Source organism: Pinus tabuliformis, chromosome J, assembly GCF_031772625.1.
Source record: "Pinus tabuliformis cultivar Carrire ecotype Pingquan chromosome J, CPIR1, whole genome shotgun sequence".
NCBI lineage: Eukaryota > Viridiplantae > Streptophyta > Pinopsida > Pinales > Pinaceae > Pinus > Pinus tabuliformis.
The window spans coordinates 1,517,237,424-1,517,254,768 of NC_142295.1; the positions used below are offsets into that span (position 1 = coordinate 1,517,237,424).

General features: G+C 42.7%; 1 protein-coding gene across 1 annotated transcript; it reads left to right on the forward strand.

Moving 5' to 3' along the window:
* The first annotated feature begins 1,899 nt into the window (after positions 1-1,899).
* LOC149233256 (uncharacterized) lies at positions 1,900-6,162 on the forward strand. Its single transcript, XM_089382134.1, has 2 exons — positions 1,900-2,616; positions 3,004-6,162. The coding sequence occupies exons 1-2, from the start codon at positions 1,900-1,902 to the stop codon at positions 6,160-6,162; spliced, it is 3,876 nt and encodes a 1,291-aa protein (XP_089238260.1).
* The last annotated feature ends 11,183 nt before the right edge of the window (positions 6,163-17,345 follow it).

Genomic DNA, 17,345 nt, shown 5'->3' on the forward strand with positions numbered 1-17,345 from the left:
GATACAAAGACTCTTGTAGCTCCCAGCGTCGAAACTCCATTAAAAATGAATTTCCAACTTGGATTTATCAACACTCCACACAAACTTTGATCCAGACTACACCATAGATCCAATCCATACTATAGGTTTATTCGTGCATGCTCAAATCTCAACATACGACTAAGAACTCAGAGTTTGGATGAGCACCGAAGATAGCGAACAACACTAGGGTTTTGACAGAACCCTGCAGGCGGCAGGTCTGTCGAACCAGGTACCTGCGGCAGCTTCTGGTGAGGCAGGGTGCAGGCGGACGTGACCATACGGGCAGGAACAAATGGTTCCCCCCCAGGGGGAGGGCCAGGAGCCTCCCCCGTCTCCGGGTAACAGCGCACGGCAAACGGCGGATTGGGAGAACGCAAACAGGGTTAGCGGCAGCACAAGGGACAACATACAGCAAAAGGGTAAGGACATTGATACAGAGAACAGAAATAAAGCAAGCTCCTCAACTTGCAAACCTGTTGCTACCAATAGACCACGGGTGTACTTCCCAAGTGAGCGAATCAATGCCCGAATACAGTACATGCGAGATCATGCGCTGATCGGCAAGTTTATAGGGATTTGGCCAACAGAAAGAGCTCTGAGAACTTGGATCAGCACCACATGGCGTCCAAAAGGGGATATATCTCTGCATTTGGGAGCCAAGGGCTTCTTCACTGCCGTATTTAACTGTCTAGAAGATCGAACTAGAATTTTGGAGGGAGGTCCATACTTTTTTAACTCTGCAGGTCTATTTCTCAAGGGCTGGGTGGAAAGATTCAACCCCGATAAGGAGGATCTGAGTTGTGCGCCAGTGTGGATAAGGCTTTACTCACTGCCATGGGAATATTGGGAGGAAAAGTCTCTACAGGAGATCGGAAATGCCATTGGTGAATTTGTAAGGGTGGCAGAGGAAACAAAACTCTGCAAACACACTTCATATGCTCGGATCTGTGTATACATGGATCTCAAACAACCACTGCCAGACACGGTAAGTTTCTTTCATGAAGACTCTGAATGGGTTCAAGTCATTGATTATGAACAGGTGCCATTTAGATGCAGGAAATGCCATGATATAGGACATCTCTATAGAGACTGCCCTCTAAATAAGATACACTCCTTTCCAGACAAGTCTGACAATCATACCCCAGATGGATTCACAAAGGTAGTCAATAGAAGAAGAGGAAACAAAAAAGCCACCAGCAACCCCAAAGCAAATCCTAGCAACAAAGCAACAACAAGCAACAGATTCGAAGCTCTAAACAAAACCGATGAGAAGGGTTCGGACGAGGAACAGGAGAAAGACGAAGCAGTCCAACAAAAGCAACCGGGCGAAACATCAATGCAAGGAGGACAGAAAATCACAAGGCAAGAGCACTTGATATCGCAGAACAAAAATGTGTCAAAGCAAATTGAAGGAATGGATATGGAGTACTCTCAGCCAAGCGAAAAAGCCTCAATCGAAACTGAGGACATTTTTCAATCGCCCCAAGTCATGGAGGAAGACCAGGAGCCCCTAGATATAGGGGAGCTGGACATTTTAGGCTTGGAACATGCTTGTCGCACAAAGAACTTTGAAAAAATCCCGGAACAGCAAGTCGACAACCTAGTAGAAGTGTTACACAGAGCACAGAAGAAATACTCTCTAGGGGTCCAGATCGGTAGTCCATGGGATGGCAAATTTATCACCAAGGACAGCAAGAAGAGGGGAAGGAAAACAACCCTAGAAAGAACAATCAAGATAGGAGAAATACTGGTGGAGTCAGGAAGGTATGCCAAACTGACTAAGTACTTCACTGCAAACCCCCACCCTTCTCAATGAAGTTAATATCTTGGAATATCAGAGGGCTCAATGGCCCTAGGAAAGGAAGAATCTTAAAAAATATGCTGAAGCAAGAAAAACCCAGTATTCTCTTTTTGCAGGAGACGAAGTGTAGCTCCACAATTTTGGAAAGAATAGCTGCGAAGGCTTGGCCAGGAGGGCTAGTCACAGCGGTGGATGCACAAGGTGCCTCGGGAGGCCTAGCAATACTTTGGGATGCCCGGATCATCCATCTCAACAATATTCAAGCTAACAAAAACTTCATCCAAGCCACATTCCACCTCTCAGGTACGAATGCTCATGGACTGCTAACTAATGTTTATTTCCCTCAGGACACAGCTCAGAAAAGCCAACTGCTGAATACATTGTCAGAGCTCAATAGAGACAGACCATTTCCACTATGGATATCTGGAGGGGATTACAATATGATCGCCAGCATGGAAGAAAAGAAAGGAGGCAGAAGCAACACAAACAATGATGACTGCCTTCTAAAGGAGTTCATCAACAGCAACTGGTTAATGGACATCCCAACAAGCAACGGTATCTTCACCTGGACAAACAAGAGAGTAGGAGCGCAACAAATTGCATCGCGCCTTGATCGTTTCCTAATCTCAGACAATGCAACTCATATCGGAGGGGAATTTACAGCTTCCATTCTCCCTTTCTCCGGATCGGATCATTGGCCCATCGAGCTCCAATGGAACAGGCCAGGTAACAACCTCAGACGCCCTTTTCGTTTTGAAGAATTTTGGTTCTCCCATCCAGAATTTGAAAAGCTAGTCAGATCAAGCTGGACAAATTTCAATCCGACCGAGGGGACAAGAATGTCCAGGTTCCAACAAAAACTCAAATATCTAAAAAGGGCCATCAAACAATGGAACCACAAGATATTTGGTAACATCTTTGCCGACCAAGCTCTGCTCAATACTGAAATGAAGAAAATACAACAATCCATTATCAATGAGGGGCGAACAGAGGAACTCTCCAAACAGGAACAAGCCATAGAATCAAAAATTCTAGAAAGAGCCAAGCAGGAGGAAATACTATGGAGGCAGAAATCCCGAATTCGATGGCTGAAAAGCGGAGAAAAAAACACAAAATTCTTTCATAAAACCACTGTTCAGAGAAGAATGATAAACCAAATTACTCATATTAACAATGAGCAGGGAGAGAAGATTGAAACGCATGAGGGCATTGAAAAGGAATTTATAAACTACTTCAAAAAAGCCCACCAGGAGCCCGACTTCAACAGAATGCCAGCCATCAATCAACTTCTCCAGAACATACCCAAGGTCATAACGGAGGAGCATAACAGCTTACTGATCAAACCCATCAATCTGCAGGAAGTTGAAGAGGCCGTGCAACAAATGAAAGAAGGAAAAGCGCCAGGTCCGGACGGCTTCACAGCAAACTTCTTTCACAGATTCTGGGACCTGATAAAAAATGAAGTTTGGCTGGTTGTGGAGGAATCCAGAGAGCTCAGATGGATGTACCCGGGATTAAATGCTACTTTCATTGCCCTAGTGCCTAAAGGAGAAGATTCCAACACCCCTGACAAATACAGGCCCATAGCCCTATGCAACATGATATATAAAATAATTTCAAAGGTCATTGCTACCAGGCTTAAAACGCTTCTTCCACTCATCATCTCGCCTGAGCAATCGGGCTATGTCGAAGGGCGCCAAATAACGGATGGAATTATTCTCACGCATGAACTAATTCACTCCCTAAAGCTGACCAAAAAGCCAGGTATGCTGCTTAAACTAGATCTTTCTAAAGCATTTGACAGCCTCAGTTGGGTCTACATACAAAAAATTCTTATTGCTTTTGGCTTTGCTCACTCGTGGGTTAGATGGATCTACAGTCTAATATCCTCAGCATTCTTCTCAGTGTTAATCAATGGCACCCCTTCAGCCACATTTCGACCTTCTAGAGGCATTAGGCAGGGTGATCCCTTATCTCCCTTTCTTTTCGTAATTATGGCTGAGGGTTTGGGTAGAAGCATCATGGCTGCTAAGCTTAATAGGCGGTTAAAAGGGCTCTCATTTCACAATTCCCCGGTCCACACCCACCAGCAATTTGTAGATGATAATATGCTTTTTGCTCACCCTTCGGTCCAGGAAGCTCGTCTTGTAAAATCCATTCTATCCACTTTCTCTGACGCTTCTGGTGCCCTCATCAATCGAGTCAAATCACAAATTTTTTTCTTCAATACCCCTGTTTCTACACAAAGAGCTATTGAGCGTATTCTGGGCTTCACCTCTGCCTCTCTGCCTTCCAAATATTTAGGTGCCCCGCTTATGAGCTCAGCTCTCAAGCATTCCTCCTGGAAGCAGCTGTTAGAAAAATTAGAAGCACGTCTGTTCCTATGGACTAATCGAACTCTGAACATGGCCAGCAGAATAGTTCTCATCAAAGTTGTTCTTCACTCCATGCCTCTGTATCTCTTCTCCATTCTAGCTGCCCCCAAATGGGTCCTTAAAGAAATCAAGAATCTACAACGTAAATTTCTGTGGGGAGGCTCAGGACAGAATCGAAAATGGGCTCTACTTAAATGGGAGAAAGTGTGTCTTCCCAAGCATGCAGGAGGCATAGGCCTTAGAGATCCTGAGCATAGTAACAAAGCGATGGGAGCTAAAATCTGGTGGCGGTGGTTGGCCCATCCTAATACTCCATGGGCTTCCCTTTGGACGGCCAAGTATGCAAGTAACTATCCAATGGAAGAAAGATTGCGTATGACTGAGACTAGTTCGGGATCCGCAATCTGGAACGCAGCCATACAACACAGATCTCTCATTCAAGAACACTGCTTCTGGGAGATCAAAAATGGGAACACAGCACGGTTCTGGGAAGATTCATGGCAGCAGTTGCCAAAAATCAAAGACATTCTCCAGGAACTTCCAGCCGATGAGAGAGGGACACACCATCTGGCCAAAGTTAACCATTGCTGGACTTCCGCTGCTGCTCAGGAACACCGGAAGTGGAAAGACATTCATCAGCTCCTACCGAATAGCTCAGGACAGACTCAACATCTACTAGAAACAGAGTTACAAAAGAGGCAAATAAGAGTCTCAGAAGAACCGGACATTTTAAGATGGGGCTATGGAGAAAAAGGAATTTTCACAACCAAGGAGGCTTACAATATAATCATACAAGGGCAGATAAACAAAGACAGCTTATGGGAAAAAGTATGGCATAAATCTAATTGGCCGAAAGTTTCCACATTTCTATGGCTTCTATGTCACAACAGAATCCTAACGTGGGATAATCTCAGAAAGAGGAGTTTCTCGGGACCATCCATATGTCACATGTGTCGACAGGAGGAAGAAACAACACTTCATCTTATGCAGAATTGCTCAGTTGGAAAGAAATTATGGGAGAAGATTGCTTTCCGCTGTCAAATTGAAAGAAGAGAGCAAGACGACCTCAAAGGAACCATTAGCAAAGGAAGTCAAACCCCATTTCAAAGTACTCTTCTCAATGCGTTGTGGCAACTCCTTCCTGGTTTACTGATGTGGACTCTATGGAAAGAGCGCAATCGAAGAATATTCAAAGATCAATCGATGCCGCTGGACAAACTGTGGAATAATTTTCATCAAAACTTAATGGAGACTCTTTCACTCAAAGACTGGCATCCTGAAGACTTTCCAACTCTGCCACAGGAAAAAGCTGTTTGGGATAACTGGCAAATGCGGATAAACCACAATTCAACTAACGGCAGAAATCCCAACAACCACAGACAGGAAGCAAGTTCTTGGAATCCACCTCCCGTTGACATGATCCAACTCAACTTTGATGGGGCCTCTAAAGGAAACCCAGGACAAGCAGGTTATGGAGGAGTCTTCAGGGATCACAATGGCAATCCTCTAGGCATCTACATGGGTTCGATAGGCTGGGACACTAACAACTCAGCGGAATTGGAAGGTCTATGGCGAGGTCTCAAAATAGCACACAGAAAAAACTTCTTTCCCCTCATCATAGAAGGAGACTCGCAGATCATAATCAGAATGGCCACAAAGCTTCAACAAGGCTCTCCAATTCATAAGGTAAGCAGCAGCTGGAGAATGGCCCAGAGGCTTGAGCTGATCAATCACTGGCTCTCTCAGCACCAAGCAATCACTTTCAAGCATACCAGAAGAGAAGGGAATAAGCTGGCTGATCTTCTAGCCAACCTTGGAGTGGAGGCAAAAGAAAACCACTTTGAAGGAGCTATAGACAGCCTGCCTCCCAGAGACCAGATGGATAAGCTGAGGGAAATGGTCTCTCAGGACAAATCTCTGATAGAGAATTCGCACCCGGATGCGGGTGCTTTTACTTGCCATTAATCATGGCACTCGCCACGACACCTGGGATGAGGACGGAAGGACGGCACCTGTACGCGGAGGCCTGCAGCGGAGGATATCAGTTAATGCAGAAGGCAATTGAATCCAATTTGAAACAGAGCCGAGGGGACGGCGCATTCAAGTCGAGCATGGTAGCTCTGGACTCGATGCAAACCAGGATTATGGCTCAACGCTCTCCTCCTGCGGAGATATCGGTCGCTACTCCTTATATTGGGACCGCCATGCCAATTTATGACCAGAATTTTCCCATTGCTGCTGGTGTTCTGAGAGGGGATACTCTGGCTTTCAGAATTCGAGGGGTCGAAAAGCGTTTGGGGTCTCTGGCCTTAGGCACCATGCCGCGAAGCAGAGGTGTGCCAAGACGGGGAGGGAGGTCCGGTATCCGAGTTGGCCCTGAACTTGAAGAATTGCATCCAATTTCTCCCATGGCCTCTGTTCCCCCCTCGTCCCCTAGCTCAGAGCAGGAAAGCCTTGTTCCGCAAGGCACTTACCAGACTTTTCGTCTCAGGTTTCCTAGCCGGCTCGTCAGACCAGAGGTGGTAGTTAATCTCACGGTGTACATTTCTGAGGAAGAGCCTGGAGATCCCACATCGACCTCTCCTGCCTCTGCAAGTGTTCAGGACAGTGACATACTCTTAGGGGATATGAATGGCATGGTGTATAGAGCTCACCGCAACGAGGAAGCCCCGGCTCAGGACGCCCTGGTTCAGCATGCCCCGGCTCAGGAGGTCTCGGTTCATGCTGCTTCGGTTCAAGAGGTTCTGCCGCCACCTAATTCTGCTATGGAAAGGGAAGTGCTCAACGACCACGCTCAGCCTGGATTGGGAGAGCTGTTTCAGGACGGGGAAGGGCTTGTCATCTGGCTTGACTCGCCCAGTCCGGAGAAGGGAAAGCAGCCAGCGTCGCCCAGCCAGCCAGCCTAAGCTTCAACGGGTGCTTCTGTCTAGTTTTTTGCAATTATGTCGATGATTATGTTGTTTTTTCCTTCTGTTCATTTCAGTCCAAGGTCTCAGTTTATCTACTGCTGTAAGTCACAGGTTATTACAGTATGCTTTCTATGTATTAGAGTCAATGGTGTAAACTGGTTCTGTCCTGCCAGTATCAATGGTGGTTTTGTCAGTTCAAGCCCAGGTTATCTGAAGTCCAGGAAAAATCATTATGGACTGTGTTTTGTAAATCAGTTTAAGCAGATAGACAGTATGGTCCAGCTTCTACTATTTGAGGACTGGCCTCGGCCTCCTCGGAAGGTCTAATCCATGTACATATTTTTACTTTCTCTAATATAGATCTAGCCTTTACTTAGAAAAAAAAAACATAAGGCTAAGAACTATAACGCTATGATACCACATGGAGCAAATTAAACAAATATAAAATAAAATATCAAAGACATAAGAAAACCATACATGGCGGAAAGGCCCTAGCCTTACTGTATTCCTCTCTCATAATGTAATCTACAAATAATGATAATAATACAAATAAATACATGAGGAATGTTATCTCAAGATAGTACGTCTATCCTGGACACTATGGTTGAGAAAATAACTCAACAACACACTAATCTAGGAGCCTAACTAGTTGGAGAGAATCTCTCAACCAACTAGGCTTAAACTGACTCCTACCCATGAAGAACAAACGCAATCTAGAAAGGTAGGATTAAATTCTAACTTTCATGATTTTAATTAATTTAATTATTTGGACTTAGAATTGTTTTAACATATAAGAGTGAGGCTAACACTTTTTCAATCACTTAGATTAATACTCTATCTTATTTAAATTTAAATGCTTTTTTTTCTCAGTTTAGATTTTATCTTGTTGCATACTCATTTTTTTTATTTATCTTCCAAAAGTTAAGCACTTGAGAAAAATAAAAAATAACCAAAAACATTTATTTCATTGTTCTTTAAATTGCTTGGTCTCAAATTTATAGATAAGTTAATAGTTATTATTGGCTATAATTTAGTAACCACACATTAGTAATCCCAACAAACTTTGTGCACTTTAATTTCAGTTATTTGCTTCTCACTTTAGAGTAAAGTTTCATTGCTTTATTGTTTAATATTTCTAGTTTAAATGGATTTCTTATAGATTATATTTATTTTTAAAGTCTAATAGATTATATCTTCTTTTGAGATTCATGTATTAAACTTGTTTTCAAGTCCAACAGATTAGATTTGTTTCCAAGTTCAACAGCTCAGATTTATTTCTAAAGCTTGATAGAATATATCCAATTTCAAGTCCAATAGAATAGGTTTTTCTTTTATGTTAAATAGAATATATTTTCAAAACTTTCATACTATAGAATTAAAATAGTCCTATTTCAAATTACTTTACTTTTTAAGTTCTAAATGTGATACATTACTAGATATAATTTTTGAGAAAAAACATGTGTGTGCTCATTTAGGTATTTTCATAAATAAGTTTCATTTTCATATTTCAATCATTTCCATAGGATAATTTTATTTTCAAGATGGAGCTAACTTCCTAACATATATAGTGCAATTATAGTTAGAAGAATACAAGCTCTAGATTAATAATTTAATGAAGATAATTTAACCAATGATTAAATTACCCAACGATTATATAGTTCATGTGCATTAATATTTTGAAAAAAAATTCATGGATCCTTGTGCATAAAAACATAAGTTAACTTTTTTAATCCCTTTGAAAGGATTTTTTCGTTCCTCTATGTAAAAAGATAAGTTAAGTATAGTGATTTCCTGAATAGATAAGGTTTGTAACTGTATGCATGTTGTTTCTTCACATGCAAGCTAATATAAACTTTGGTTGCATTTGAAGTATGGATAAAAGTCATGGTTTTACATTTGCAAGCATGTTCTTCATTCACACGCAGATTGAAAATGATTATTATATAGTTAAAGGTGGTATGGTAGTTGGAATAAGGATGAATAGGGGAGATTTTAGGCATTTAGTTAATCCATATGAATATGCATGCTTGATATTCTTTATGCATTTCATTTAATGCATGTGTGACATGGATAAGTAAACATCCTTTTATGATTATAGACATGTATTTAAAGTGTGTGAAATATGAATATGAACACATGCTTTATAAGTTTATGTATTTATTTAATGCAAGATAAGTAGGTGGGGTTTTTGTATGTATTTATTAATGCATTGGAAATATGAAAAAATTAGATGTGCATTTCAGAGTATGTACATTTGTATAATGCATTTGAATAAAAACAAGAAGATTTTAACAAAGTTACTGATCAAACAAGAACTGTACCAAAAACCCATTTTTTTGAGGTAGCAAAAAAATCATCCGATTTTGAAAAGCGTTGATTCATAATACACCTTTTTTTAGCATATTTTTGACACTTTAAGTTTTCTTACCTATCAAGTATGAACATTTTTTTAATGTTAGTGATTTGCGTGTTGATTTTGAAAAATGTTGATGTAGCATCAACCCATTTTTAAGAGAGCTTATTTTTTACGCTTCAAATTTTTTAATGTGTTAAGTGTGAATAAGTTTTTAAATATTAATGATTATCATGCAGATTTTGAAAAGCATAAACATTTTTTTAAGGCATATTTTTAACACTTTAAATATTCTTATGTCCTAAGTATGCAGAATATTTTTTAAATGTTGAGTATTTAACAAATTGTTGTTTGATTCCTCTTCTTATTTTTTGTCCCAAGATGTTTGTATTTTAAGGGTTTTCTAAACATTTGTTTTTTGTTTTTCTTTCAATATTTTTTTATAATGAAACTTTTAATTTTTTTTACAAGGTTTAGAAAAAGCAATAACATTAATATTTTGAGGTTATGGTCTTTTATATATTGTTAATTAATACTTCAATACACATAAAATAGTTTTCACTAAAAAATAATAATTTTAAACAATCACCCGGATGCGGGTGTCTTTAATAGATGTTAATGTTGATGCATGCGCAGCCGGCAACTGGCAAGCAATCAATCAAGGTAAGGCGGTTTAAGACAGGTAATCAATTAACATTAATGCAGGCACGAGCTCGAGGTACGCAGCTGGAGGTTAACAGGATGGCGTGCATTCTCCATGTTTTATTTGTTCTGGTCCTTTCCGGAAGCATAGCAGTGTGTTCAGTCTATGCAAGCAGAGGTATCCTCTGGTGGTCTTGGTCTCAGAGTCTTAGCGCAACCCAGAGAACTGGGAAACCTTCATAGTCTCATAACAGTTCCCAGTTGGTCAGCCTCAGGAATACAATTCTGAATCTCTTCGAAGGTGTTGGGCATTCTAAGTTAGTTTTCGCCTTTTGCGTCTGGTGTCTCAGGTCAGCCTTCGGCATCATCTCTGTAAGGGATTTGGTCTTTGTCCCTGCTGTAGGTGTCTGGGTTGGGAATTGGGTTCACTCAGTCGTGGTTGGGTATTGTCTGGAAGCCGGGTCTATCTTATGTGAATATTACAGTCTGGTTCTCATTTTGGGTTCTATTAGTCTGTGAGTTGCTTTTCCCTTACCCTCAGTCCTTGAGTTTCTTCATTCCGCTGTTATATTCGATTATGGCCCGTCGTCGGGGCATTCCCAGGCGCGGGAGCAATTCGGGGTCCCGGGGAGGGCAGGGGGGGCGTGGGAGCTCTGCACCTCGTCGTATATCCCCGTTAGCCACTACCTCGCCTTCCTCTCCGCCCTCAGATGATTCTGGTCCCTCCCTAAACAGTTCTCTTCATACATCCAGGTTCAAATTCAAAAGCAGGCTCAACAGACTGCTCATCTCTGCCATAATCACGGTCATCTTCTCGGAGGAAGAAGATGAGCTCGCCAGCTTAGATGAAGCTTCCAAGGAACAGTCACTTTCTCAGAATGCCAGTGCTTCTCAGAGTAGCTTGGCGGATGCTGTCCTCAAGGTTTCTGCTGCGGTGCACGAAGAGGATCATCAGGAAGAGGCTTGCACTCAGCTGGACTCTCCTCAGGAGCAAATCATTGCTTGTGAGCCAGTGCGCCTATATGAAAGTGTCCTGCACCTCGTGCCTCCTCCGGATGGCAATTTGATGGAAGCCGAAGATGAGGTGATGGTTACCTGGGTGCGCTCCCTGGACCAGGTCAATGATAATGCTACTGGTGAGCCAAAGCAGGTCTAATTACATTTGCCTTCAGCTTCAGGATAGTATATCAGTTTTTGGTTTTCAGGATCTCGTGGGTAATTCTCAGTGCGCATGGTACCTGATAACACCAGCTGGAAGTTGTTCACACTCATGGACTTTATTTTGGCTTTCCTTTTTTGTAATGTTGTTAAAGGACAATAATCAGTAATATGGGAGCTCTATCTGAAGCGTAATGTACTGTTTAGTGTTGGGTCTATATAGGTCTATTCAGGTTTTAAGGTTATGACTACCATTTTTGTAAACAGGAGGAATAGCAATATCTGCAACGGTTTTTTGACAGAGGACTGGCTACGCCCCCCTCAGAGGTTCAAACCTCTTTGTACATATTTTTTCTCTTTTTAATCTTAATAGAATAGCCTTTACACAGAACAAAAAAAAAATAATAATAATAATAATAATTTTAAACAATCAACGAAAAATACACATTTATCATATAGATATAATTAAAAAAAATACCTTATATTTTAAGCTTCTGTGGTAGTTTTTTGCAGTGGAATGATCCGGATTATCCAAAGTTTCGTGCTTATTCTATCGACGTTTCAAACCCCAAAGGGGGTCCATCATCAGGACTAAATCAGAAAGAATATGAATGAAAGCTTATTCAGAGAAGAGTCTTCTGACCTGGGTATAAATAAACCTAGATCACTAATTTTTATAAAGAAGCCGACATTTATATATATGATTTCTTATTTATTTTTATTTATTATTATTTTACTTTTATTTTTATATTTTTATATATTTATTATTATTTTATTTTTATAATAGTTTTATAAAAAAAATTAATTAATTATTTATTTATTCCCATTGTTTTACCTAGAACCTAAAAATATTTTAATTGATATGTTTGATTCATAAATAAGTTTAATTTATTTATTTTGTAATTCATTTTTATTGTTTTTTATTTTTATTTAATTAATTTAAATTAATTGATTAATTAATTAATTTAGTTTTAATTTTTTTTTTTTTTTTTTTTTTTTTTTTTTTTTCTGGATAAGACTAATTCTATTATCATACAAAAATCAGAAATACATATGAGTTACAATGGGCAAGGCTATGGAGATTTTCCTTTAAGCCCTCTTCTTGCCTTGATTACAGTTCCAAAATTGAGCGTTATCAAAAATTGGAATGCGATACTCTGCCACTGAAGACACATAGACTCTGAACAGACACCAGGACATTTGACAGACCAAGACAAAGACAGACAGACACATGAACAATTACATCCGATACATTGACATAGATGTCGATGCCGCTTGGCAGAAACATTGACAGAAAAACAAAGAAATGCAGCTGAGGTTACCGAAAGCCAGCTCATTCTTCATCGGTGGTGAAGGGCGCCTCTTCTACTTGGCCCCAAAAACGGAGAGAATCATCAGAGTCTGATAGAGGGATGACCGCGCCAGAGGGCCCTTCCTCTGTCGTCTTGCTTGGACCAGCAAGCACTGAAGGACACGTTGAGGGGACGCAATCCTTAGCAAGGCGCTCGAGGTCAATTCCAAACTCTCGTCCATGAACCAAATGACTAATTCCTGCCCTAACCGGATGGCACGCGATGGGGAATTCTTCTCTACTGTAGCATTGCCAATCCGGTATAGGCTCTGCCCCTCACACAGGATAGTCTGCCGCATGAATTGCCTCTGCCTGCGCGCTCTGTGTAGTGCCATGCTCAACCATGATAGAAATTATGAAAGTAGAATTGGCTTGAGGGCAAGGGAGCCTATACCTTAGCGTGGGAGGCTCCGCCTGACCTCCTTCCGTTCTTGTGCCTCTACCAGCGCGTCCGCCACCTTCCTCATTGCTTCCCTGGAACCTCTGTGGCACCGACGTAACTTCAATGGAGGAGGAAGGCGAAATGTGGCCTTGCCACTGCGTGGAGGCTCTGCCTCTGGTGCCCCCTCGCCTGCTGCACATACGCTGCCTTTCCCTTTGCATTGCGGGATTTTCCAATTGCAATCTCACGCAGGCCACCAGAATTGCTTCTGCGCGGAGGACAAACACAATCTTGATGCAGTTGCAGGGCGTTCTCTTCCCTTTCCTTGAAACCGGCAGAATGAACTTCGAATCCCTTCCCTCTTCCTCCTCAGAGCTCAGCAGGGAAGTAACGTAATGCCAGACCATGTCCCTCGGAGGAACAGGCCCTCCCGTGTTAATACGCTCCATTGCACTGGTTTCCAAGCAGCTCGCTCGAGCTGAGAAGATGGGAATTAATTTCTCCTGCCGTCGGAATGCATGCGAGGTAATATCCAGCCCTGCCTGGTACCGCCTGTCGTCACGGGGCTGCCACCTGCCCACGTGACCGCCAGCCCCTTCAACACGTCCCTCCATCACCCGCATCCGGGAGGGTGAGATCCTTCTGTGCCAGGGAAATGCAGTCATTTTTGAGCTTGTCATCATCTAATGTATCCAGAGATCCTGCGAAATATGGTATGCGCTGAGATGCCCCTTGGTTGGCCAGTCTATCTGCAGCTTTGTTCGCTGTTCTTCTTACGTGCTTGAAGGTTATACTTTGGGGATTCTGTAACTTTTCCTCCAGTGATTCCAATCTGCTTAACAGCCTCCAGCTCGTGGCCACCTTGACAGCTGGCGTGCCTGCCTGAATTCTTTGAGCGGCAGCAATAAGAATTAAGGAATCTCCCTCCACCTCCAACGGGAAGAAGTGATTTTGTTCTGCAATGCATATGCCTGTCCATAATCCTTCTAATTCAGCTGCATTGTTGGTGTCTTTGCCTAGTGAGCCATAGAAGATCTGCATTATTGCCCCTGTATGACTTCTGAAGATTCCTCCAAAGCCCGCGTGCCCTGGATTACCTTTGGCTGCCCCATCAAAGTTTAACTTGTAGGTGGCATTGGCTGGAGGGGACCAGCTGGTTGGAGAGGTGGTGTTGTTGGAGGATCGGGTGTTGTCCTTCGTTAGTGCTGAGAGGTTCATATTCCATGCCTTCAGAATCCTGCTTTCCAGTGGAGAGTCTGGCATATCTGCATTTGACCAAGTTTTGATGGCAAGAGTTTCTTGCAGGTTTTTTTTGAAAATCAGCCATAAGGCATCTATTGACCGGGAGGTATTGTTAAAGATTCTATGATTTCTTTCCTTCCAAAGAGTCCAATATATAAAGCCTGGTAGGAGGCTCCACAGAAAGTTAAGAAGCTGACTCTTGAAGGGGTTCTTGGGCCATTTTCGTATATTTTCTGTTATATCCTCTGTCCTGGCTACTGATCTCATATTGCAAGTTTCAACTTTCCTCCATATTTGCGCCGCTAACTGACATGTTTCCATTAGATGACCGATTGTCTCAGAGTGAAGGTTGCAATTTGGGCACCTTGATGGCCCTACAAATCCGCGCTTTACCAGGTTTTCCCAAGTGAGTATTCTTCTTTTGCTGAGGAGCCATAAGAAGGTAGAGATTTTGGGCCATAGTCCTGGCTGCCAAACCTTTTCCCAGATACGGTCCTTATCTATCTGGTTGTCGGTGTATCTGAGCTGGTGAGCCTCTTTGGTGGTGAAAGTTCCTTTAGGCATATGACCCCACCTAAGTCGATCCTGTTGAGTGGAGTGTCGGATTCTTCTGTATGACAGTTCTTGATCTATATCAAAATATGACTCTCCTAGCCAATCTCTCTGCCAGAGGCTAGCCTGCTTCCATATTCTGAAGTCGTGACTTGCGGATTGTTGCCAGAATTGATGAACATGAGTGAGGTGTGCTTGCTGCATCTGCGCTTGCCAGAGGGGCCTTTGAAATAAAGTAGCCAGCTTGGGGAGCTGTTGCCATGAGTCCTCCCAGAATCTTGCCGTATTGCCTGAGTGTATCTCCCAGAAACTATGTTCTTGAATGAACTTACTGTGGGGTTTGGCTGCGTTCCATATGGGTGATCCTTGAGTAGTGGAGTTAATTCTGATTAAATCATTCCATTGACTGCCCGGTGCATATTTGGCCTGCCATAATTTGGCCCATGGTGAGTTAGGCTTGGTGATCCAGTTCCACCACATTCGAGCACCCATAGTGTTGTTGCTTTGAAGGGGATCTCGCAGGCCTAGTCCACCTTCGGACTTGGGTTTACAGACATCCTGCCAATTTACCAGCGCCCATTTCCTATTCAAGCCTGATGAGCCCCAAAGGAAGTTACGTTGGAGATTGCGAATGGTTTTGAGAACCCACTTTGGGGCAGCCAAGATTGAAAAGAGGTACAGAGGCATGGCCTGAAGGACTGATTTGATCAGAACAAGCCTGCTGGCGATGTTGAGAGCCCGGAAAGTCCAGAGAGAGAGTTTAGATTCAAGCTTATCTAGAAGAGTCTTCCAGGAGGAATGCTTTATTGCCGCAGCTGCTAAGGGAGCCCCTAAGTAGGTTGACGGAAGCTTGGAGATAGTGAATCCCAAAATTCTGGCTATGTTTCTTTGCGTGGAGGAGGGGGTGTTAAAGAAGTAAAGCTGGGATTTCGAGGCATTGATGGAGGTACCTGATGCTTTGGAGAAAATGGATAGCAGGGATTTAAAGGCAGAGGCTTCTTGAGAGGATGGGTGTCCAAAGAGCATGGTGTCGTCAACAAACTGCTGGTGAGATTGAGGAGGAAGGCCGTGGACCGAGATGCCTTTGAGCGCTTGGGAGGAGACAGCTGCCTTCAGCAGTCTACCCAGCCCTTCAGCCATGAGGACAAAGAGGAAAGGCGATAGAGGGTCCCCTTGTCTTATGCCCCGAGATGGCCGGAAGGGAGAGGAAGGAGAACCATTTAACAGGACTGAAAAGCTCGGAGAGGAGATCAGATTCATAATCCATCTTGTCCAAGTGAAACTGAATCCAAAAGCCAAAAGCATTTTTTGTATGTAATCCCAACTGAGCTTGTCAAAGGCTTTAGATAAATCTAGTTTTAGAAGCATACCTGGCTTTTTCAGAAGCTTTAATGAGTGAATCACCTCATTTGATAAGATGATGCCATCCATGATCTGCCGCCCTTCAACATAACCTGTTTGTTCCAGCGAAATGAGCATGGGAAGGAGAGGTTTGAGCCGATTTGCTATGACCTTGGTGATGAGTTTGTATATTACATTGCATAAAGCGATAGGTCTGTAATTTTCAGGCTTGCTTGGTTCAGCACGCTTGGGGACTAATGCTATAAAGGTGGTATTGAGGGCCGGGAGAATCCAATGCATACTTCTTGATTCTTCCACCAGTTCCCAGACCTCTTCCTTGATTAGCTCCCAAAATTCGTGGTAGAAATTGGCTGTAAAGCCGTCTGGCCCAGGGGCCTTGCCGTCCTTTAGCTGGTTCATGGCCTCTTCAATTTCTTTTAGAGATGTGGGCTGCAGCAGTTTGTTGTTGTGCTCCTCTGTTATTATTCGAGGAATATGTTGAGTGATGGCCCTAATTTCCGCTTCCCTGTTTCCTGCCGGCTCTTTGAGGATGTCCTGAAAGTAGTTTGTAAATTCCTTTTCCATGTCTTCGTGGGCTTCGACTCGCTCTCCTTGTTGGTTGTTGATGAAGGTGATGTTGTTGTGCATACGCCTTTGAAGAGCTGTTCTGTGGAAGAATTTGGTGTTCTTTTCCCCTTCTTTTAGCCAGCTGATTCGTGATTTTTGTCGCCAGAGTATTTCTTCTTGTTTCCTCCGTTCTTCAATTTGATGCCAGAGGATTTGCTCTTGTTGGGACTGTTCCTCTGTTCGGCCTTCTCTGATGATAGCTTGTTGTAGAGCTTCCATTTGCTTTTCCAACTTTTGGCGATTTACCTGTATGTTGCCAAATTGTGCTCGATTCCAATTTTTGAGGACTTGTTTTAAATTTTTTAACTTTTGTTGGAATTGATACATTTTGGCTCCTTCTGGTGGCATATAGGACTTCCATGCTTCTTCTACTATTTGCTTGAATTTTGGATTTGTAAGCCAGAAGGCTTCAAATCGGAAGGGCCTATTGCATCGTGTACCAGGCCTAGACCATTGGAGCATAATGGGCCAGTGGTCCGATCCTCCGTGGGGTAAGATGGATGCATTGAAGTCTCCTCCTAGATGGATTGCATTGTCTGAGAGGAGGAACCTGTCTAGCCTGGAAGCAATATGATTGGTGCCACTGCGCTT